Raw genomic sequence first — 23,322 nt, forward strand, 5'->3', positions numbered from 1 at the left:
AGGTTGGCCACATTAGTAAGGAATGTAAAAATCGCCTCACTTGTGATAAATGCAACCGGAAGCATCCTACAATCCTACATTCTGACAAAGAACAAGCTAAAGCCCAAGAAACACCTGTCAGCAGTGCCCTCGTGTCTCATAAGGCTGATGTTTGTACTGATGGAGGAGAGGACTGTACTCTTTCAATTGTTCCCGTCAAAATAAAATCTAAGAAAGGAGATCAAGTGTTTCAAACTTATGCCTTCTTGGATCCTGGAAGCACAGCAACTGTCATTACCAACAAATTAAAGAAGAAACTAAATGTGCAAGGCCCAAAGATTAACATCTTGCTGCGTACTATGGGCCAAGAAAGGTTGGTGAGCAGCTGTTGTGCCACTGGACTAGAAATTTCGGGGCTACAAGGAAACAGCTTTGTAGAACTTCCTGAAGTTTACACACAAGAAGCCATTCCAGTCTCTCGGAACAACATTCCTCTTCAGAGAGATGTTGAAAAATGGGACTATCTCAGCACCATCAGGATTCCGGAACTGGATGCTGATGTCGAGCTTTTGATTGGAATGAATGCATCAAACCTCATGGAGCCATGGGAGATAATCAACAGTCAAGGCAACGGACCATATGCTGTCAGAACCCCACTTGGATGGGTCATTACTGGTCCCCTGCGAAGCAGTGTAACTACCCAGAAAGGTTGTACAACTGTTAACGCAAACAGGATTTCTGTTGCCAAACTGGAGGAGCTGTTGATATCTCAATACAATCAAGACTTTGATGAAAAAACACTGGAAGAAAAACATGAAATGCCAATTGAGGACAAGAAATTTATGGAAATAATGGAAAATTCAGCTTGTATGCTGGATGGACATTATTGTTTGGACTTGCCCTTCAAAAAGGATGACATTATCATGCCCAACAACCGGTGTGTTATGGCACAACGACTTCAGACCCTCAAAAGAAAGTTTGAGAGGAACAAAGTCTACAAAAAGGAATATACAGCATTCATGATGGATCTTATCGACAAAGGCTATGCAGAAAAGGTACCTCTTGACCAGATGGAACCCAAAGAATGGAACGTCTGGTATCTTCCACACCACGGTGTCTATCACCCAAGGAAAAAGACTTTGAGAGTGGTTTTTGACTGTGGAGCAAACTACAAAGGCTCTTCATTGAATGGCCAGCTTCTACTGGGGCCGGACCTTACCAACTCTCTCTTCGGTGTTCTAACCGTTTCCTGGCACCATTCACTTTGTTACCAAAGTTATTGCTGCAGGAGATGTGCAGGAGAAAAATGTCTTGGGATGAGCCAGTCTCCCAGACAATGTCACAGCAATGGACTTCATGGCTTCAAGATCCGCCGAGAAAAAAAAAAAAAAAAAAAAAAGGAAACTTGGAAGAATAATCAACACTTGTCCTGACAAAAATGGACTTGTTAGAGCAGTTCAGCTGAAAACAAAGACCGGACAGCTGGAGAGGCCCATCTCGAAGATCTGCCTTCTTCAAGCAGCTGTATAAGCTGGAGAGAAGATCCTGCATGGGACTACTTGGGACATTTTTTGGCTCCTTATTTTGTTATTATTTAATTGTGCTGTCTACACAATTGGGGCCGGTGTGTAGGAGCCATTATTGTTTTGGTTTAGATTATATTATGGTCTAAATTTATTTTGATAATGTTTTATGTACATTTCAGTTTATTGCACTATGGTTTGTATTTCCTTTGACCACTGGTGGCCCTGCGGAGCCTATAAAGGTGTTGAGGCTGCAGTGCACTGGCGTTTTGTGGGTGACGGGAGGTCACACGGTTTTTACCGCTTCGTTTGGTTTCATATGCCACATCTAATTTGCCGTTATAACTTTCATCATTTACATAAACCTGGACAAGAAATAGCCATTGTGGACCCAGCTTGTGATCGTCATCATATTCAATAAATGGGACAATAAACCCAAACCCGCTTTCTGCCTGGACAATATTGTTGAAGCGAGTCATTGCCTCCACCCGCACCCGAGGGTGACTAAAAGTGGGACTTGATAGTCACTACAACTAATATTGGCTGAGTTCATGTTTGGCTGTAATCTGCCGCTCTCTTCGATTTCCCTCACCATTCTGAAAAATATTGGAGCCAGAATGATCCAGAATTCTTTGCAGAACTCTACTGGGAACCCGTCTGGACCTGGAGCTTTCCTATTCGTCATGGATTTAAGGGCTTCCTGGAGCTCCGCTGATGTTAGTGGCAAGTCCAGGACTGTAGCTTGGCTGTCTGATAATTTAGGAAGTGTTATCCTATCAAGGAACTCATCGATCTCGTTATCTGATGGGTTTATCTGTGGTGAGTATAAAGTTTGGTAAAAGTCTCTGAAAGTGTTGTTTATGCTTTCAGGGTCATAAACTATATTCCCGGTTGAGTCTTTAACAGCAGATATGGTAGTTTTTTCTTTATTAATTTTTAACTGGCTAGCTAAGAATTTACCTGATTTATTACTATGTTCAAAGTTTTCTATTCGTAGTCTTTGTGCTAAAAATTGTGTCTTTTTGTCAATGATTCCATGAAGTTCTAATTTAGCTTTACGTAATTTGCTCATTAACTCTTCTTCTGTGGATGTCTCTAAAGACTTAATGATTTCTTCTAACTCCTGAATACGTTTGTTTTCCGTTTTTTTCTTATGTGATGAGAAAGAGATTATTTTACCTCTCATCACTGCCTTTCCTGCCTCCCAGAGAATAGATGCTGATGTTCCAGGCAGGTCATTATGTTCTAAATATAAAGCCCACTCCTTTTTAAAAAAAATCTATAAAACCTTCATCTTTGAGCAGTGATGTATTAAACCTCCAGTTTTTGATTGGTGGGATTGTTTTCTTGTTTACCAGAGTTAAAGAAACCGGAGCATGGTCGCTGACAACTATGGGGTGTATCTCAGTGTCTGAAATGTCAGCCAACAATGAGCTGCTGACTAGAAAATAATCCAAACGTGAATGAGAGTGATGGACGTGTGAGAAAAAAGTATACTCTCTACGGTTAGGATGAAGAGATCGCCATGCATCACAAAGCCCATAATCACTCATTTACTGTTTAACTGTGTTAGTGGATTGCCAATTGCACTGAGTCCCAGCTGTACTTAGCCTGTCTGTTAAGGAATTCATCCAAAAATTAAAATCACCTCCAAGTATAAGTGGACAGTCCAAGTGTTCGGAGAGTACAGAGAAAAAATTATGAAAGAATGGAAGGTCATCAATATTTGGACAGTATATGCTGACGATACATGAGCTTTGGTTCTGTACAGATATTTTTAACATTATAAATCTACCCTCTGGATAAGAGACTGTGTCCAATACTGTGAAATTGATGTTTTTGTGTATTAAAATGTGTGTGTGTGTGCATGTGTGCGTGTGTGCGTGTGTGTGTGTGTGTGTGTGTGTGTGTGCGTGCGTGTGTCGAGTCTGACGCAGTGTTGGAAAGTTGTGTGGTCGTGCCATACAGGTGTAAAGGTACAGAAGCAGGTAAAAAGGAAGGGAAAATACAGATACAGGTTAACAGGTTCTTAAGAAAGAACTAAAAAGAAAAGGTGGTACGGGTGTGAAGTGGTGATGAACAGGTGATCTTATCATCTAGAATACGGATTTAGCAGCTGTTTAATCCTGACGTGATCAAACCCAGTGAATCCTGATAAAAATAATAAATGTCTGACCTGATGTTGGGCTAATACAGCCAGTCAGTCACTCCTCGCTCCTTGTAAAGTTTATTGTCCACATAAAGCTTATCCACCGCGATGACAGCTCTCTTCCCCTCTTGGATATACTTTTTGCGCAGCGGAAAGAGGACTCAGCGCCGATCCAGGATTTCCATTTAGGAACTGGTCATTTTGTAACGGGGTGACTCGAGCTGGGCGAGAGTTTGGATGTGGCATGGCTTTTAACCCAAGCGCGGAGTGACTGACGCCGGGTTGAATGGACACGCTGTTTAATCTGGGAGCCGGGTGCGCAGCTGTATGGTGACAAAGCTGAACACGGCGACTCCTGGTCTGAAGCTAATCTGTACGAACAGGCAGGATTCTGAGATCTGGCTGGTCTGATCTGGTTGGTCTGATCTGAACAGGCTTCGTGATCTGAGCTGATCTGGTTCGGACTCTAGGTTAAGTTCAGTGAGAACGATGACTGAGTGAGCCGGCGTTGTGCGGCACTTCCTTATATAGGTTTGGCAGGTGACGTGAAACGGAAGCCTGGCACTAGGGATGTTGGGTAATGGAGTCTGAGCGGCTCTGCGGTGCCTCCCTAGAGGAGGTTGACGGCTGAGAGGGAGGTTGTGTGACAGGACCCCCCACCCGAGGGACGGCCCCAGAAGTCCCAGAGCGGCGAGCCCAGAAGTCCGTTATGAGAGAGGGGTCCAAGATGACCCTCGACGGTTCCCATGAGCGCTCCTCCGGTCCGTAATCCACCCAGTCCACCAGGTATTGCCATCCCCTGCCACGGTGACGGGCATCCAGCAGGCGGCGCACAGCATAAACACCATCACCGCACACCCCACGAGGCGGTGAAGCGGGCACAGGGGGGAGGGGGGGGGGAGCGAGAGGAGAGGTCCTGACCGATCTCCACTGGGAAACGTGGAAGACGGAGTGAACCTTGAGAGACCTGGGCAGGCAGATGCGGTAAGCCACGGGGTTAATGACCCTTTCCACAAGGTAAGGACCCAGAAACCGTGGGCTGAGTTTCTTGGAGCTGGCGGGCAGACGCATGTTACGAGTAGACACCCACACGTTATCGCCCGGCTGAAAGGTCGGACCAGGCCGGTGGCGGCGCTTATGCTGGCGTGAGTACTCCGTGTTAGCTCATGTGATGGCAGCCCAAGCACGGATCCAAGCGAGACGGCAACGTCGAACTAGGAGCTGGGCCGCAGGAACCTCCGTCTCCGGTTCCTGGTGAGGGAACAGAGGGGGCTGGTAACCATTACACAGCTCGAACGGGGAAAGACCAGTAGCCGAGGAGACGTGGAGGTTATGGGACATCTCCGCCCACAAGAGATGCTTTGGCCATGTGGTTGGTTGGGAAGAGGCGAAGCAGCGCAGGTACTGCCCGAGCTGCTGGTTGGCGCGTTCAGTCTGTCCATTGGTCTGGGGATGGTAGCCAGACGAGAGGCTGCTACTGGCACCAACCAGCCGGCAGAAGGCTTTCCAGAACCTGGACATGAATTGGGGCCCTCTATCCGAGACAATGTCCTGAGGGAACCCATGGAGACGGACCACCTGCTCCAGAAGGACTTCGGCCGTCTGCTTAGCGGTGGGCAGGCCGGAAAGAACCACCAGGTGGACCGCCTTGGAAAACCTGTCCACGATGGTCAGGACGGTGTCGAGCTGGTTGACGGGAGGCAACCCCGTGACGAAGTCCAGGCCTATGTAGGACCAGGGTCTGTGGGGAACAGGAAGAGGGTGGAGGTCGCCAGCCGGGGGTTGGTTCGGAGTCTTGGAACGGGCGCAGGTGGAACATGCAGCCACGTATTCATGGACATCCTTAGCCATGGAGGACCATCACAGGGCCCGACGTAGGAACTGGAGGGTGCGGGTCTCCCCCTGGTGGCCAGCCAAACGGGAATCATGTCCCCATGCTAGGGCCTCAGACCGGCAGGTGGATGGCACATACAGTCGGTTGGAGGGTGTGTCAGCCGGTGCGGGCTCGGTGGGAAGAGCAGCTCGGATGGCGTCCTCCACTGGCCAGTGAAGGGCTGCAACGAACCTCTGGGCAGGTAAAATAGGCGGTGGTTCCTTGACGGGTGCTGATTGGGCGTGATGGCGGGAAAGGGCGTCCGCCTTCAGATTCTTAGAACCAGGGCGATAGGCCAGATGAAAGTGGTAGGATTCGAAAAACAAAGCCCACCGGGCTTGACGAGGGTTGAGTTGGCGAGCATTCTGGATATGAATTAGGTTTTGGTGGTCTGTCCATATGGTAAACGGGTCCTGGGCACCCAATAGCCACTGCCTCCACTCCTCCAGCGCCCATTTAATAGCCAGGAGCTCCCTGTCCCCCACCCCGTAATTCCTCTGGGTTGGTGTGAATTTCCTGGAGAAATAGGCACAGGGGTGGAGTTTGGAGTCTGGACCGCGTTGAGATAGGACCGCCCCTGCACCCACCTCGGACGCATCCACTTCCACGATGAATGGCTTTGTTGTGTCCGGATGAACGAGGAGGGGAGCGGTCGTGAATCGGTGCACCAGGGTGCGGAATGCCTGTGTGGCCTCAGGAGTGAAACGGAAAGGGTGAGTCTGGTTGGATGACTTGGTTAAGGCAGTGAGGGGCGCGGCGATGGAACTGAAACCGCGAATAAAGCGGCGGTAGAAGTTCGCGAATCCGAGGAAGCTCTGGAGCTGTTTTAGGGAAGTGGGTTGCGGCCATTGGGCGACAGCCTGGACCTTCTGGGGGTCCATTGAAAATCCTCTTGACGACACGACGAAACCCAGGAAGGAGATGGTCTCCTGATGGAAGGCACATTTCTCCAGTTTACAGTAGAGACCGTTCTCCAGCAGCCGGGAAAGAACGGCTCGCACGTGTGTGATGTGTTCGTCCAGGGTTCGGGAGTAGACCAGGATGTTGTCAAGGTAAACAAACACCCACCGGCCCAGCATGTCCCTCAGGACGTCAGTGATTAGCCGTTGGAAAACCGCGGGACTGTTACACAAGCCAAAGGGCATGACCAGGTACTCCCAGTGGCCTGTCGGGGTGATGAAAGGGGTTTTCCACTCCTCGCCTTGTTTTATCCTGACCAAGTTGTAGGCGCTGTGCAGGTCCAACTTGGTGAATATGGCAGATTGGGACACTACATCCAGGGCGGTGGACATCAAGGGCAGAGGGTGACGGTCGCGGACCGTGATCTTATTCAGACCCCTATAGTCGATGCAGGGTCGAAGGCCCCCCTCCTTCTTTTTTACGAAGAAGAACCCCGCCGCTCCAGGCGAGGTGGAGGGTCGGATAAACCCCTGTTGGAGAGCCTCCGTTATGTACGCCTCCATGGCCTGGGTCTCAGCCGGGGATAAGGAGTACAGGCGACCCCGGGGTGGAACTGTGCCAGGCTGGAGCTTTATTTCCAGGTCATATGGTCGGTGAGGAGGCAGGGTGGTGGTAGGTGTCTTTGAGAAGACCCGGGCCAGGTCATGGTAGCAGGAGGGGATCTGAGAGACATCGACATCTGGGGTTTCAGGTTCAGAGTCAGGTTGAGAAGGTACATGGGAATGACAAGCCGCTCCCCAGGTGAGCACCCGCCCAGTTGACCAGGAGATCTGGGGGTTATGACGTAAGAACCAGGAGTGACCCAGGATCAGTGGAGATAAAGGGGCTGTGATAATCAGGAACCGGAGGGTCTCAGAATGGGGAGGTACGTCCATACGGAGGTCCACCGTCTCCTGGTGGATGGGATAGGGCTGGAGAGGAGTACCATCCACGGAGGTCATGGGAATGGTTCGGTGGAGAGCGGACAGGGGAATGTGTAGGCGGGCCGCCAGATCCTTATCCATGAAACAGTCCGCTGCTCCAGAATCCAAAAGCGCCTCCAGCTCAACGGGCCCCTGGGCGAGATGAAGTGTCACTGGGAGCATGGTGCGGGTCGAGCGGGTTCCGGCCGACCCAAGTAGGACCCCTCTGCTGCTGCCTACTTGGAGACAGCGTTTCCCGGCCGGGAAGGACAAGAGAAGCGCCGATGGCCCGGTGCGCCGCAACAGGCGCATAGCCCCTCCTTATAGCGCCTCTCCCTCTCCTCTGGGTTTAAGTGTCCCAGCTGCATGGGCTCATCAGTGAGTGGGCTGACTGAGCGGGACCGATCGTTGGTTGCCGCTGCCGCGGGCTCAGCAGGTCGGCGCGTAAAGAGGCGCAAATTCATTTGGAGAGCAAGGTCGGCTGCCTCGTCCAGGGTCCCGGGGGTCTCCCGTCCGATCATCCCGTCTCTGATGCGGGAGGAGAGCCCCTCCAGGTAGATCGCCTTTAGCGCGTCGTCTCCCCATCTCAGCTTGGCCGCCTTGGTCCGGAACCGAGACGTGTACTGCGCTACCGTCTGGTTTCCTTGCCGGAGCTGGAGGAGTTGCGTCTCCGTTGACGTCTCGCCACTGGGGGGAACGGAAACCCTCGTGAGTTCGTTCACGAACATATCATAGTCATTGCAGACTTCCGATTTCTTATTGTACATGGCGGCTGCCCACTCCTGAGCTCGGCCGGTGAGGAGGGAGACCAGCATCGCCACTCGGGAGCGGGGTGTGGCATATCGGTGTGGCTGACATTCGAACGTCATGGCTAACGTGGCTAACAGTCCTTCAGGTGAGCCATGCGTTCCATCCCATTTCTCCGGGAGGCTGAATATAGGTTGGTCTCGGTCTCTGGAGGTCTGCTGCTGCTGCGCAGCAGAGAGCTGGAGAACCACCGTGGCGATGGAATCCACCTTGGCGGCCAGGCGTTCCACCGTGACTTCCATCCGGTTGACCTGAGCACGCAGGTTGTCAAACTCCGCTGGGTTAACTGTGGACTCAGTCATCCTGTAACGGGGTGACTCGAGCTGGGCGAGAGTTTGGATGTGGCGTGGCTTTTAACCCAAGCGCGGAGTGACTGACGCCGGGTTGAATGGACACGCTGTTTAATCTGGGAGCCGGGTGCGCAGCTGTATGGTGACACAGCTGAACACGGCGACTCCTGGTCTGAAGCTGATCTGTACGAACAGGCAGGATTCTGAGATCTGGCTGGTCTGATCTGGCTGGTCTGATCTGAACAGGCTTCGTGATCTGAGCTGATCTGGTTCGGACTCTAGGTTAAGTTCGGTGAGAACGATGACTGAGTGAGCCGGCGTTGTGCGGCACTTCCTTATATAGGTTTCGCGGGTGACGTGAAACGGAAGCCTGGCGCTAGGGATGTTGGGTAATGGAGTCTGAGCGGCTCTGCGGTGCCTCCCTAGAGGAGGTTGACGGCTGAGAGGGAGGTTGTGTGACACATTTACGCTGAAGTCTTTCCCTTTGAGCTCTTTTCCGTGACTTTTAACATGATCCTTCTGCTTAAAATGTTCAAATTTAGCCACGATGGGATGAGGACTTCTGCTGTCCCCTCTTTTAGCTCCAAGGCGATGTACCCGGTGAAATGTGATGTTTTTTACTGTTTCTTCGGGTATCTTCATTTGGGTCTGGAGAAAGTTCTTAATTGTTTGCTCGCAGTTCTCCGCCCCTCCCGCCTGCTCCGGCAGGCCTGCGAACACCAAATTATCCCTCATGCTACGGGCCTGAAGGTCCAAAACCGTCTCCTTCAGAGTTTTGTTGTCCTGGGTGATCCGCGTCATTCCCTCTTCCAGGAAAGAAACGGACTACCGCAGAGACGCGTTCTCAGCAGCGAGCCGCTCAACCTGCTCCTGACTGAACTCCAGAGATGTTCGGAGGTTCTGAAACTCCTGGTGTAGAACCTCGAGCAGGTCAAGTTGCCCCTCAAATCCCAGAAGCCATTAATCAATAGAATCTAATAATTCTAATACGTCCTTCCGGGGAGATGAGGCCTCAGGCGAGTCCTGAGGACAGCTCCTCTTGATCCCAGGTGTTTCAGCCTCAGCCGCTGATTTCTTCGGACCCATGACGAAAACTTCAAAAACTTCGTCAATATAATTTAACAAACTTTCTAAATTTCCTTCACTTACCTCCAGATTGAGCGAGTTATACTTACCAGATTATTTTTTCGTTGTCAGTAGTTAAATTAGGCAAAAATGCATCTAAATTGTTTGTGGATGTTTGCTAACGAGCTGCCATCAGCTTCAAACGCTGCCGTGTATACGGTGATCGGCCGTCAGCGCATGCTCAGCACCCACCCACATGCTCTTTTTCTGTCATTTTACAGAAATTCTCAGGCAATCACAGTAAAAAAGCCAAGGATCATTCTACAAGACCAGGGCATTGTAGGAGAATGTATGAGGAAGACATTTTAAATTTCTATACGTAAATGGTAAATGGCCTGTATTTGATATAGCGCCTTCTAGAGTCCTGGAACCCCTCAAGGTGCTTTACAACACAATCAGTCATTCACCCATTCACACACTGGTGGGGATGAGCTACAATGTAGCCACAGCTGCCCTGGGGCGCACTGACAGAGGCGAGGCTGCCGATCACTGGCGCCACCGGTCCCTCCGACCACCACCAGCAGGCAATGTGGGTTAAGTGTCTTGCCCAAGGACACAACGACAGCGACAGACTGAGCAGGGCTCGAACCTGCAACCTTCCGATTACGGGGCGAGCACTTAACTGCTGTGCCACCGTCGCCAACGTGTTTTGGTTAACTTCCTTAAAGTCCCTTTAAAATAACAAGCAAACTATGCATGTAAAATCTTTTTTAATTAGAAGATAAAGCTCTGCGCATCATCCACTCAGGTTGGTGCTCTACAGCTGGTGGACATACAGAATGAGAAGCAGGAGCACTCAAAACCACTGTTTCAACACTTCTTCAGAGTTCCTAACTCTTGATGTCTGTCCTGCTTTTACTCATTTCCTAACCTTTATGAAGCGCTATTTGTTTCTTTCCGGAGGGAGGAAGGATGAATGGAAGAACATTTTTGTGCTTTTTAGATCAACAAACTGGACAAGGCAGTGGCAGCAGCCAAAACGTTCTTCCAGGCCAATCCAGATCACTCAGAGATGAAGCAGAACCTGGACTACTACAGGATGATGGCTGGAGTACAGGAAGAGGACTTCAAAGATCTGGAGTCCAGCACACATATGGTGAGAAACAGCTTTGTGTTTGTTGTGAGGTGGAAACGTTTCTGCATGAGAAACAATTACTGATGACATTTTGAGTGTTTTGAGTTTGCCTTTGCTCAGGCTGAGTTTCTGCTGGGGAAACGTTTCTACAGCGATGAGTCCTTTTGGTTGGCAGCTGAGCACTTTGAGGTGGCTGTAGACGAGTACTTCGTTGCTGACAAGAAGTGTAGAGCCCTGTGTGAGGGGGCGTACCGTTTTGATGGATACAACTACATGGAGTACAGTGCAGACCTGTTCCAGACCATGACAGGTGATCAGTACACACACACACACACACACACACACACACACACACACACACACACACACACACACACACAAATGATGGTGAATCTGACTGTGTGTGTGTGTGTGTGTGTGTGTGTGTGCGTGCGTGCGTGCGTGCGTGCGTGTGTGTGTGTGTCAGACCACTACCTGCAGGTTCTGAGCTGTAAGCAGCACTGCTCTGTAGACCTGGCTTCAGCTGCAGGCAGAGATCAGCCCTTCCACGACTTTCTGCCTTCACACTTCAACTACCTGCAGTTCTCCTACTACAACAGTGAGTCTACCTTTCAAAGTTTTTCAAAGTCTGTGCGCCCCCCGTGGGGCACGCCCCCACGGGGGGGCACAGGTAGTTTGGGGGGGGGGGGCAGGAGAATTCATTATTTTTGTTTTAGCATAATTTGTTCAAAATGGAATGCTAAACCACCCCCATTCACTAGGTGGCAGCAGCGCTCTAACTAATAATAATAATAATAATAATACATTTTATTTCAAGCGCCTTTCAAAACTCTCACAGGACAAAATATAACAAGCAAGCAATACAACAACAAGAAATAAATGCTAAAAGTAATTCCCAAAGGTAGAGTCGGAGCAGTGTGATGGATAATAGACTAAAAAGAGTAGATGGAAGGAGGACAGTTACAGTGAGTAAGCCAGGCGGAACATGTGAGTTTTGAGGTGAGACTTGAAGGTTGAGAAGGAGTTTATATTGCGGAGGTCAGGCGGTAGAGTGTTCCAGAGTTTCGGAGCTGAGTGGCTGAAAGCTCTGGCTCCCATAGTACTAAGACGAGTGCGAGGAACAGACAGGGAAGGTGAAGATGATGATCGGAGAGAGCGAGTGGGAGTGACAATGTGGAGGAGATCAGAAAGATATGGGGGAGCGAGATTATGGATGGCTTTAAAGGCATGAAGAAGTATCTTGTAGTTAATTCTGTATTTGACAGGGAGCCAGTGAAGTTGTTGCAGCACAGGGGTAATGTGATCAAAAGTGGAGGTCTTGGTGATTATCCGGGCAGCTGAATTTTGGACTAACTGTAACTTGTTGAGTGATTTTAAAGGGAGACCAGAGAGGAGGGCATTACAGTAATCGATGCGACTGGTGACCAGGCTGTGGACCAAAATAGCAGTGGAGTGCTGACTGAGGGAGGGGCGGAGCCGATTGATATTGCGAAGATGAAAATAAGCAGTTTTTATTGTGTTGTTAATATGAGGAATGAAAGATAAGGTGTTGTCTAGGATGACACCCAAGCTCTTAGCTTTGGCGGTGGGGAGAAGTGTGGTGTTGTCGAAGCTGAGTGAGAATGAGCTGGTCTTGGATAGAGATGACTTGGTGCCAGTGAGGAGGATCTCAGTCTTATTACTGTTGAGCTGTAGAAAGTTAGAAGCAAACCAGGATTTGACTTCGGTGAGACAACTGAGAAGGGAGGATGAAGGGAGCGGGGGGTTTGGTTGGGTAGAGAAGTAGAGCTGGGTGTCGTCGGCGTAGCAGTGAAAATGAATATTAAATTTCCTGAAGATATTGCCAAGTGGGAGTAAGTAGATTATGAAAAGATAAGGTGTTGTCTAGGATGACACCCAAGCTCTTAGCTTTGGCGGTGGGGAGAAGTGTGGTGTTGTCGAAGCTGAGTGAGAATGAGCTGGTCTTGGATAGAGATGACTTGGTGCCAGTGAGGAGGATCTCAGTCTTATTACTGTTGAGCTGTAGAAAGTTAGAAGCAAACCAGGATTTGACTTCGGTGAGACAACTGAGAAGGGAGGATGAAGGGAGCGGGGGGTTTGGTTGGGTAGAGAAGTAGAGCTGGGTGTCGTCGGCGTAGCAGTGAAAATGAATATTAAATTTCCTGAAGATATTGCCAAGTGGGAGTAAGTAGATTATGAAAAGAAGGGGACCTAAGACTGAGCCCTGAGGAACTCCAGAGGTAACTGGCTTGGGGTTAGACCATTGAACTACTCATTAAGCTGCCCTTTAACCCAGCAGAAGAAGACCGACCACCCACACACACACACACACACACACACACACACACACACACGGGTGCCCCAGTGTGCAGAGTGAGGGCGCTGATGGAGGAGTAGAGATGGAAAAGTTTATGACGGTGAAAAGAAAATCGGCGGAGGTACAAGAGGCAAGTAGCCGGCAAAAAAAGACCAGAAAATATAATGAAGCCTACGTAGCTCTTGGATTTACCGTGAACACGGTCGGAAATGAAGAAAGACCCATTTGTGTTTTCTGCCTAAAAACTTTGGCAACCGACAATATGAAACCTAACAAGTTAAAGCGGCACCTGGAGACTTTACACCCTAGTTATATTAACAAGCCCCTGGACTTTTCTACCAGCTAAACTAAACAATTTTTTTCTTTCCATAAATGGGGGACACAACAGAAAATAATGAGAATCACCGGATTAGATACATAAAGCACTTTCCATTATGCAGTGTAATCTACTATGTAACAGCTGGCCTGAGGCGGTCTGATATGTAATGATCAGTTTTAATTACATTTAATTAAGGACCTTAAGACATTAGTAATTCGTATCTAGTATGAATCCATCGTACGGACACTGGGTTATTTAAATCAGAAGATTGGATCTTTTTATTACAGGGACTTTAAAATATCACTTTGCATTAACTGAGAGACAAGAGAAGAGAGAGAGACTTTCAACGTTTAAGGAATTTTATTTACTAAATAATTTTAAACAATTTAACAAGACTAACTCTAATGATGGATGTTCTGTTGGAGTGAAGTGTGAGGTGAATGATGTTAAATTCAGAACCCTCGCATCTGGAGAAGCGAAGTCTGAGTGGGAGATGATGTTTTGCTCCTAACTGATCAGCGTTTGAGACTCATAGTCATAAACACATGAGACGCCATTTTTGTCGCATCCACATACACTCAGTGAGACCTCCACGATGGATCCAGAATGTCCAGGTCCTGCAGGGCCTTCCTTCCGGTACTGGAGCCGATGGTACAGCGTCACAGCACGACAAACTAGTCCTTGAATTGTCTCCAGGTAAAAAGCGACAGGTGTTTCACAGCATCAAAAAGGGGACCCTCCTTGGGTCAGCGAGTTCAGCTTTCATTCTGAAGGACCCGATGCTTGGTTGGTAACAACGGAATTTTCCCAGCTTGAATGGTTCTCAGCTTAGAAAGAAAAGTATAGATGGCCTGTCCGTACTTCACTTAACATGCGGTGAACTTCAGGGGATCTTGAATACTGAACTTAAGATGGCGTTGGAACTGTTTTATTAATCTGGATGTTTTTGATTCTGGACGAATCAAAGCTGACAGATTTAATAAACACCACAGAGGCTCTGCCACGCTTCAGACTAGGAAGGTTCTGATTGGATCAGCAACAGCAATGTGTCATGTGATTATTTACCTTAGTGTATCAGCGTGTCTAGTGACTAGAATAAGTCATATTACTTATTAAAAACATATTAATCATAATGTTGTGATTTCACAGATCAGTCACATTGTATTATTGACTAACAGTTGTTTTGAGTAGCTTTATTAAAAATAGAGTTCTTTGATCTAATGAAAGAAAAGAAGAGTCTTCATCTTCTGTCTTCATTGTTGGAACGTAAACAGTTTAGAAGCGAATGCATGACCTTGAGGCTGTTTCATGCACTCTGGCGCTGTGTCAAAGGGAACTGTGGTTAGAGGATAATTAACCTTGAGGAGTAGCTCCTTCATTATGTTACAGATATTACATGTTACGTATTTTAATCCTTCCAGTGTTTCCTCTGTGGAGCCCTCTGCCTCGGGACCTGTGGTCAGTGGCGGCGGCTGGGGCGCTCCTTGGGTAGTGCCCAGGTAGTGGTGGGGGTTGCCGCCCTCCCTCCCAGGGCGCCCTGGATTGGTGTCTTGACTGCTGCCATGGATCTGCTGCTGTCAAGTAGGGCTGGGCGATATGACGATTTTAGACCGTTTTACGATCTACACATCTGACGGTCTGTCATTTTTGAGAGACCTTTTTATCACGATTCACAGCTCTGCTGTTGAATTTCTGCCTCTGGATGAAAAGGGAACTTACCTCAGGCGAATGACACACCTTTGTTTGACCCTTAACCAATCAGAGTGAGTCATAGTAATATATTAGTGCCCCGCTTGTTTTCACCTGTGTGTGAACAAACATGGCTTCGGCCGCGGCTGAGCGACAACGAGGTTTTCGTTCCGAAGAGGAACGCAGGGTTTCCTTAGCGCGCGGCGCTAACAACTTAGCGACGTGACATGTCTCGGAGAAAGCGTAAAAACACGTTGGACGCTTCTTCTGCAGCAGGAAAATAACACCGCTTCTTAAGCAGAGCACGACGTCGCCTCGGCTCGTCCACCCTCTGCCGAGCCGGTGTCGGTACCGGACTGAGCTCGGTCACTGAGTCGTTGGAGCTGCCCCGTGACTGCCTGATGGAAAACCAGCGGGTTTCATCAGACTCGTAGTTTCTTGTTTTTGCTGGGGACCCCCTGTATTTTACCGCTCCCTCCTGCAGTCTTCCCCTATTAACATTTAAAATGATTCTGTAAACTCCGTGCATCAATAGAAACAGTCTCTGCCTCTGCCAGCTGCAGTAAATGTAGTCTCCAAATAATAAGAGGTGCATTCATCTGTGTATCTCCTTTAATCCGCATTAGTGATATTTTCATCAGCAGAACAGTGAAGCAAAGAAAGATTCCTGAGTTTGTTATAATTTTATTTATTAGGTGCATCTAACCTGTTCTATTTTTCTCTTAAATGAGATCAAATCAGTGCTTCTATGGGTTGTCTCCAATCTGCACGGGAAAATTTTACTTTATTTAGAGACTTGTTGCAGAAAATATTCAGAATGCACAGTTTTTTGCTACCACAAGCGATCTCTGGTCCAGCCGCACATCAGAGCCGTATTTGAGCTTAACTATCCACTACATGAGCAACTGGGAGCTACATAGTATTTTGAACAAGTTAATGTTTGCACAATACGTTTGCAATTGACATGTTTGCACTTTAAATATGTTTACGATTTTAATTTATGTTAAGTTACTTGAAAAACGAGAAAAACTGATTTTTGTAATTGTTTCTCTCAGGGCTTTTATCATCTCTGGTGTGAGTTTAAAATATAAGTGTGTTAGCACTGTGTTGATTATCCCTAATATGAATAAATATTTATTTATTCAATGTTTCTCTTCTTTAATACGCAATTGAAGTTATGCTATTCATGAATAAAAAATCGTGATAAAATTGAAATCGTGATAAAATATAGGAAAAATCGTGATATTCTATTTTTGCCATATCGCCCAGCCCTACTGTCAAGGCAGATGGCACCCTTGATGGCGTCTTTCATTACCTGCCCAATCTTTGCTGATCCTAGTGTTTACTGTGGTCTTTTAATGTGTGTGTGTGTGTGTGTGTGTGTGTGTGTGTGTGTGTGTGTGTGTGTGTGTGTGTGTGTGTAACTGGGAATGGTTTGTGGATCGGGGGTGAAACTGTCATAATTGTTTTAAGTGTGGGAAAGATAGGTGTAACGCGATGAAGGAGCTATTCCACCGAAGGTTATTTACCCTCTCTCCTCAGATGTCTCTGTCACAGAACTAATCTGCATGAGACTGCCTCAAGGTCATGCATTTGCTTCTATACTGCTTCCTTTCCAGCCCAAGAGAAGAATGAAGACAAAGGACTCTGTCTTTTTAATAAATCAAAGAACTCTATTTTAATAAAGCTAATCAAACAAGGTGTTAGTCAATAATAAGATGTTGACCAATCTGTGAACTGACAATGTTATGATTAGTAACTTTTGATAAGTAATATGACTTTAATCTAGCTGCACTAGACACGCTGACTACACGTAATGTAAACACATGACACATTGCTTTTACTCATCCAATCAGAACCTTCCTTTCTGAAGCGTGGCATAGTCTCTGTGGTGTTTATATATCTGCCAACTTTGATTCGACCATAAATCAAAACATTCAGATTAATAAAACCAGTCCCCACGCCATCTTAGTTCAGTTCTCTGAGTTCTCTTCAGTTCACTGGAGTTCACCGCATGCTAAGAGAAGTATCGGACCGGCCACCCGGACTTCCTTTTTAAGCAAAGAACCAACAAGCTGGATAAAATCTGTTGCACTTTACCGACCAAGCAACGGTTCCTTTCAGAATAAAAGCTGAACTCACTGACCCTCCGGGTGCATCTGACGCTATCAACCAACTGTTGCTTTTTACCTGGAGACAATCCAAAGACTAGTCTATCGTACTGCTGACGCTGTTTCACCGGCTCCTGTACCGAAAGGGGGGTCCGAGGACCTGGCAGTCTGGATCTGTACGGAGGTCTCATCCTGAAGGGTATGTGTGGAGCAACAAAATGGCGTCTTATGTGTTTATGAAACTCCGATCATAGCTTAAGAGCAAAACACTTCACTTCATCACTCAGACTTGCTTCTCCGGATACGAGAGCTCTGATGACATCACTCACACATACACCATTCATCTCACGTCTCATTCACACCAAGATCCATTCATTCACTTAGAATTTAGAGTTAGTCTTGTTTAAAATTGTTTAGAAATAAATCATCTTAATCGTTTTAAAGGTGACTCTCTCTTCTCTTGTCTCTCAGTTAATACAAAGTGTTACATAATCCCTGCAATAAAAAGTTCCAATCATCTAGTTAAAATAACCCAACGGTCCGTAAGATTGATTTCATATTTAGTATGGAATCTCATGTCTTATGGTCCATTAATTAGATGTAAATCAACCTTTTACATTATCATGCGTGATCTTTACCACAGTAATAACAGCATTACTACGGTTTACTTAACCCTTTGAGCGCCAGAGTTTTTACAAGAAAATATTAAATTTTGACATGACTATTTCAAAAGGTTGTAGCTTGGAAATGGTTAAAGATAAAGCTAAACTATAGAAGAGAAAAATCTTCAGTAGGACCCAAAGTTTGTGTTGGGAGCAAATTCACTCATCTATTTTGCGTATTGTGATGTCATCAGGCTGCCGTATTTGAATGCATAATTTTTACAGATGTTACTTCTTATTTTTAAGTTGTTTTGAAATTTTCATTATATTTGGAACATTTTAATTTATATATACATAAATAAAGCTCTTTTTAAATGTGATATTTTACTTTTATATTTATGATTATGTGACACACTTAGACTTCCATACATAACGCATCGGCATCTGCCCCTGCCCCTTTTTTATGGCATTTCTTTCACATTGTCGCTACGACTGTCACGTTAGCGGTGTTTTACCATCATTTCTACATCCATCACGTCCCAAAGAAGGTTAAACAAACATCAAACCCAACGTTTGGAGCTTGTAAACTCCACACACCTCTCGTGCAGCACCAGCTGTCTGATGTTGCAGCAGCGTCAATCTTCCCGGCTGGATGAGTGAATTTCTTCATCAGAGTCAATGTTCTGCTTCATAATCAGAGTCTGAGGCAGGTCCATTTGAGCCATGCTGTTGAACCGTCTCCTCCTCCAGGTGAGAAGTACGAGCAGGCCATAGAGTGTGCTAAGACCTACCTGTTGTTCTACCCCGAGGACGAGGTGATGAAGCAGAACCTGAACTACTATTCTGTAGTGCTTGGCGAGGACAAGGCTAGAACCATCACAGCCAGACAGGTACTGATCCAGTCTTATTCATTCTGCAGTAAGTGAATCAGACGAACAAGCTAGAGTTAACCCTACTCAGTTCAATTTCCTGAGGTGGGGGAGCAGAGCGGCTGACCGCTCTACTCCACATGGTGACGATGCGAGCTGGGGAGCCAAGAGTTAAGCCGGGCGTACACTGCGCGACTTTTTCACTCGCAGCGTTCAGCTTCAGCTCAAACTGTACGACTTCCTCGCAGGGCAGATCTCACGAGTCATGCGCTCACACTGCACGACCCAGTTCTCGGAGGCGACCTGACTGCTCACACTGTACGTCTGGTAGCAACACGTCGGCCCTAAAAATATGCTGAAAATAGCCGTTTTTACTCAACACGTCAGACTTTTTTTGTCTTGTCTTGCCTGTTGTCCTTCGGGAGTGCTGCAGGAGGACACACAGAGATTTATGGGGGTTGGATGAGAAATAAAGAAAGTAAATCTGTGTTTTGTGATCAGTTTAATTTGACATGAACACGACAAACACGCTTTCTTGACAATCTTTGTGAGTAAAAAAACGTGTAGAAATAAAAACGAACAACGTGTGTTATTAGGGAAACAGCGAGCGAGCGGTGTTGATGCAGGATTGCGCCATCAGCGGTTCTGATACTTTTTGGGTCGCAGCTCCGCTTCAACAGTGCGATACCCTCACGAGGGACGAGCGAAATTTTAAACACGCCAGAAGTCCGTGCGAGCTCACGACTGCTGATCGGCAGCTGGTCACGTGGTGTTAATCGCCTCTCTGTACACTACACGACCGCTCGGCGCAAAACTCGCCCCGATGTTGTGGATTCTCGCACGAGTGGAAAATCGGCTCAAAAAAGTGAAAAAGTCGCACAGTGTACGCCCGGCTTTAGGGAGCAGAGGAGGAGAAAAGGGTATACTTTAAGGGGAAGTCCCTTCCCCCCAACCGCACGTGTTACAGACCACCATGGTCCACACGGGTGAGGTCTCTCTAAATGACTTTGATCTAGGTGAACACAGAGCTGCCTACAGTGGACTTCTGATGTGTCTGAAGGTTGTAGGGACCCCTCAGAACATGCACGACTGGTCAAAAAGATACTTCCCAGGTGGCTTCTAGCAGACGGTTTCGCATCTGATGAGTTGGTGGTGGATTTAACAAATAGTAATTGATTAATTCAAAAAAAGGATCATTCTTTAAGTCGCTAAAATGATTCCACTGGAAAATCTGGTTGATTCCCCAGAGAATTTAGCATGATCTTGGCTGGAACTCAGAGCTTCGGCTGAACTGGGGAAAGTAGGAAGTGAGATCACTTTTAAGAAGTGGCTGTTTATAAACTTTGACCAACCGGATCTGAGAAATTTGAATAGGTTTTATCAAGAGTCCTCAAACACTCCCCCTTCTGAGACCCTTAGAAAGCTTATTTCATTTGTTATATGAAGTAAATAGCTGAACATTCATTTGTTAATCTACGATATTACTATTTGAATGTGACTGTTAATAAATCATTACAAATCATCAGTAGACTCGTTTAAGATCCGAAAAAAGTCATGAATAATAAACATTTATGTTGATTCATTAATTTACAGTGAAGCAGTAAAGGCATTATTAAATCACTGTAGATAACACAGAATATGAATGTAAATCATTTTATGAGACCAAAATAAGAATAATTTTATTAAAAGAGTCTCTTCATGAGACATAACTTCCAGCACGTAAGAAAGGGGGAGAGGACTGTTGCGGGTGAGGAGTAGTGTTGTCAAAAAAATCGATACCTAGATATAAATCGATACTAAAAGTGGTATCTAAATGAGATATTCCATCCCTGTGGTATCGATATTATGGACTATTATACACAGCCTTCTTCAAGTACACCGACACGCACGACAGCCAGATGCCGTAAAGCAGCCTCCGCCTCCCAGACAAACAGAAGAAGACGCCGCATGGCTACATAGCAATTTCCCACGCGAGTTGTCTCTGATCCAAGTTTTGTCTGCCAAATAAATAAACAAAAACATAAACAGCGAATTTGGGAGGCGCTTCACAGCCCAACTTAATTAGCATACCAAGTCCGACACGTAGTTGTATATTCACGCTTATGTGCTTAAAGGAAAACTCCCGTTTATTGCAACCCGGACTTAATTTCTAGCATGCAGTACGTTTGTTTACTCACGCTGACAACTTTGGTGCTACTTGGATCCCCCGGGGTATTTAGATCCATCGGCGAATCGCCGTCAGCGTATATCCATATAACGGGTGCGGACGGGCGCCCATGGTGCAGCCTCGAAATCAGACATTATCTGCACCAAAACATCTTCATGTCGAAAGGTTTTGTTAGGAATCATTAACGTGATTCCCCTGTTCGTTTGGAGCGGGTCTGGTCTGGGATTTCTAGGCGTAAACAGACTAGCTGCGGCTAATCTAACTGGCGCTTTTAATGACGTCACTGCCGTGCGCCAGTCTGTTTTTATTAAGATTACCGGTAGATGTACCTTTGTCCTACTGTGGAGAAATTAGTTTTCTCCCTTTATTGACCAACAGAGTTGTTCAAAAGTACAGAACAAAACATTTGGCATTACATCTTATGACAAAAATGCACCTTAAGCAGAGTTTAAGCAGCAAAACATCACTCTGCTAATAGTGTATATATAGTGAGACAATTCATGTGTTAACTTTCACCAGTTTTTGTATGCACGTTTTAAAAAATGCTGATACTTGAAAGGTTTAAGCACTTTATACACTTAATTCTTAACATTTAATTTTTGTAATATAAATTGAGGAATGTTATTTTTTGAATTAACTTGTTCGATAAATGGGTGTTTTTAAATAGTATCGAAATCGAGTATCGAGCACCGAGTTTTTTTCAAGTATCGAATTGAGTTTGAAATTTTAGTATCGTGACAACCCTAGTGAGGAGGCTGGGGAAGGTAAACAGGAGACACAATACTCCTAGCAGAAGAAACTGCTGGACAAATTAGTTTTTTCCTGTTTTTTTTTTTTCCTTTCATAGCGCTGTTACAACGAAAATAAGCTACGGCTGAGGCCGTCTGTCCATGTCTGCCTTGGTGAAATAATGCAGCTTATACTCTGTATGCATTTTTTGTTAACAAATACATTTGAAAGCTATTTCTATACCTTCCTCTTTCCTCCTTGAATTATTAAAATAGAAGGAGAAGAAAGAACTTTTAAGTCTCACAAGGCACTTCAATCGTAAAGTACTATTAAAAACAACGGGAGGAGAAAAACAAATATCTGTCGATGGTATGAAGTTGTTGCCTGTCGTCTGTGTCAACATATATAATAGTGAGTAATGCGTTGAACCTTGATTTGAAGAAAATAATGAGTGGAACTGAAATCGCAATCTCTATCGGAAAAAAGATCGGAATTCAGTCTTTTTCTCAAGTCGTTCAGCCTTAGGAAAATAAAGATGAAATAAAATATTAAATTTAATTCAGTTTTTGTCTGTTCTTTATTGAAAGTATTTAATTAAGGAATAGCATAAAATGGCCAAGGCTACACTTAAAATATATTTGTTATAATTTTTTGATATTTTCTAATAATTATTGATATCAATAAATATGAATTTCTTTAATTGATATGCATTTAAAAAAACATCTTCCTACCCTATTTGATACCTGTTAAAATATTAATGAAAATGTTTTAATAAAAGTTTATCGTGGAAGAAAACCAGGCCGAACAGAGCCTGCCAGTAAAAACCAGTCGGTGCTGCTGGTGAAATCTAAACCACCAACTTGATGAAGATGTTTTTAGCCACTTTCTAGACGTGCTTCAGAGTTATCTGTTTTCTGGGGAACTGGCTGACTCAGAGTAACAGCAGAATGTGAGGTCCTGATCTAACTTGTCTCCCTCAGATGGTGAAGCAGCACATGCAGCAGTCCATACTGGAGAAGGAGCTGCTCTACTTGGGATATGAAGCCTTCGGGATCACCTTCGTAGATTCGGTGAGCGACGAAACCTTTTCTGTGGGATTAGAAACTATTTGTGTTGTTCTGCCAATAAACGTTTTTATTTTTTTCTGCCAGGACACATGGACTCCTGAGAGTGTGATGCCTAAGAAACTGAGAGACAAACAAAAGTAAGAATCAGGCTGGTAGAAGAAGCAGCTGATTAGAAAACCAGTGCTTGAATTAGTGATGCGTTCATGGCTCAGGGCCGACAGAGAGACGGCAGCCAGGATCACAGAGGAGATCGGAAACCTGATGAAAGAGATCGAGACCCTGGTTGAGGAGAAGAAGAAGGATTCCTCGGACATGGCTAAGATGGTTGCGCCACAGGAAGGTCGGAACCAACCAGTCTGGAGCTAGTTTTCCAGGAGCACTACTCAGCCTGAAACAGCTCTGTACAGCATGGTTTGAGTCAGCCCATCTGACTGTAGTTGTGTTCCCATGCCAGCTTCATGACAGGAAGTGGGTGCGCCCCTCACAGGTGCGGGGGGGCAGGAAGGGTCGGATCCACAGCACTCGCAGATAGGAGTGGTGGGGTGGAGTATTGGGGGGGGGGGGGGGGCACATGACTTTTACTCATGACTTAAAATAGCATGAGGGGGTCAGTAAACAGTGTAAGGTTACTTGTTTGCTCCAGAGAATTACAAATCAGCTGAAAAATGGTGGTGTTGCTAGGCTTTCTGCTCAGTTTTAGGGCTTATTGTCAGACCCTGAACCAGGAAATGGCTGCAGGCAGTGTTGGAGCAACCAGTGACTCCTCACC

The 23,322-nt window shown here is 46.2% G+C and overlaps 1 protein-coding gene across 1 annotated transcript in view; it reads left to right on the forward strand.

Moving 5' to 3' along the window:
• The window catches only part of p3h1 (prolyl 3-hydroxylase 1), a 52,119-nt gene that overhangs the window by 23,656 nt on the left and 5,141 nt on the right, over window positions 1-23,322 (forward strand). Inside the window, exons 2-8 of the mRNA XM_070549138.1 lie at window positions 10,552-10,704; window positions 10,804-10,993; window positions 11,150-11,281; window positions 18,472-18,611; window positions 22,467-22,556; window positions 22,638-22,690; window positions 22,766-22,893. Coding sequence (XP_070405239.1) covers window positions 10,552-10,704; window positions 10,804-10,993; window positions 11,150-11,281; window positions 18,472-18,611; window positions 22,467-22,556; window positions 22,638-22,690; window positions 22,766-22,893 — 886 coding nt within the window. The remainder of the gene's footprint in view (window positions 1-10,551; window positions 10,705-10,803; window positions 10,994-11,149; window positions 11,282-18,471; window positions 18,612-22,466; window positions 22,557-22,637; window positions 22,691-22,765; window positions 22,894-23,322) is intronic.

Source organism: Nothobranchius furzeri, chromosome 3 (assembly GCF_043380555.1).
Source record: "Nothobranchius furzeri strain GRZ-AD chromosome 3, NfurGRZ-RIMD1, whole genome shotgun sequence".
In the NCBI taxonomy this organism is placed as follows: domain Eukaryota; kingdom Metazoa; phylum Chordata; class Actinopteri; order Cyprinodontiformes; family Nothobranchiidae; genus Nothobranchius; species Nothobranchius furzeri.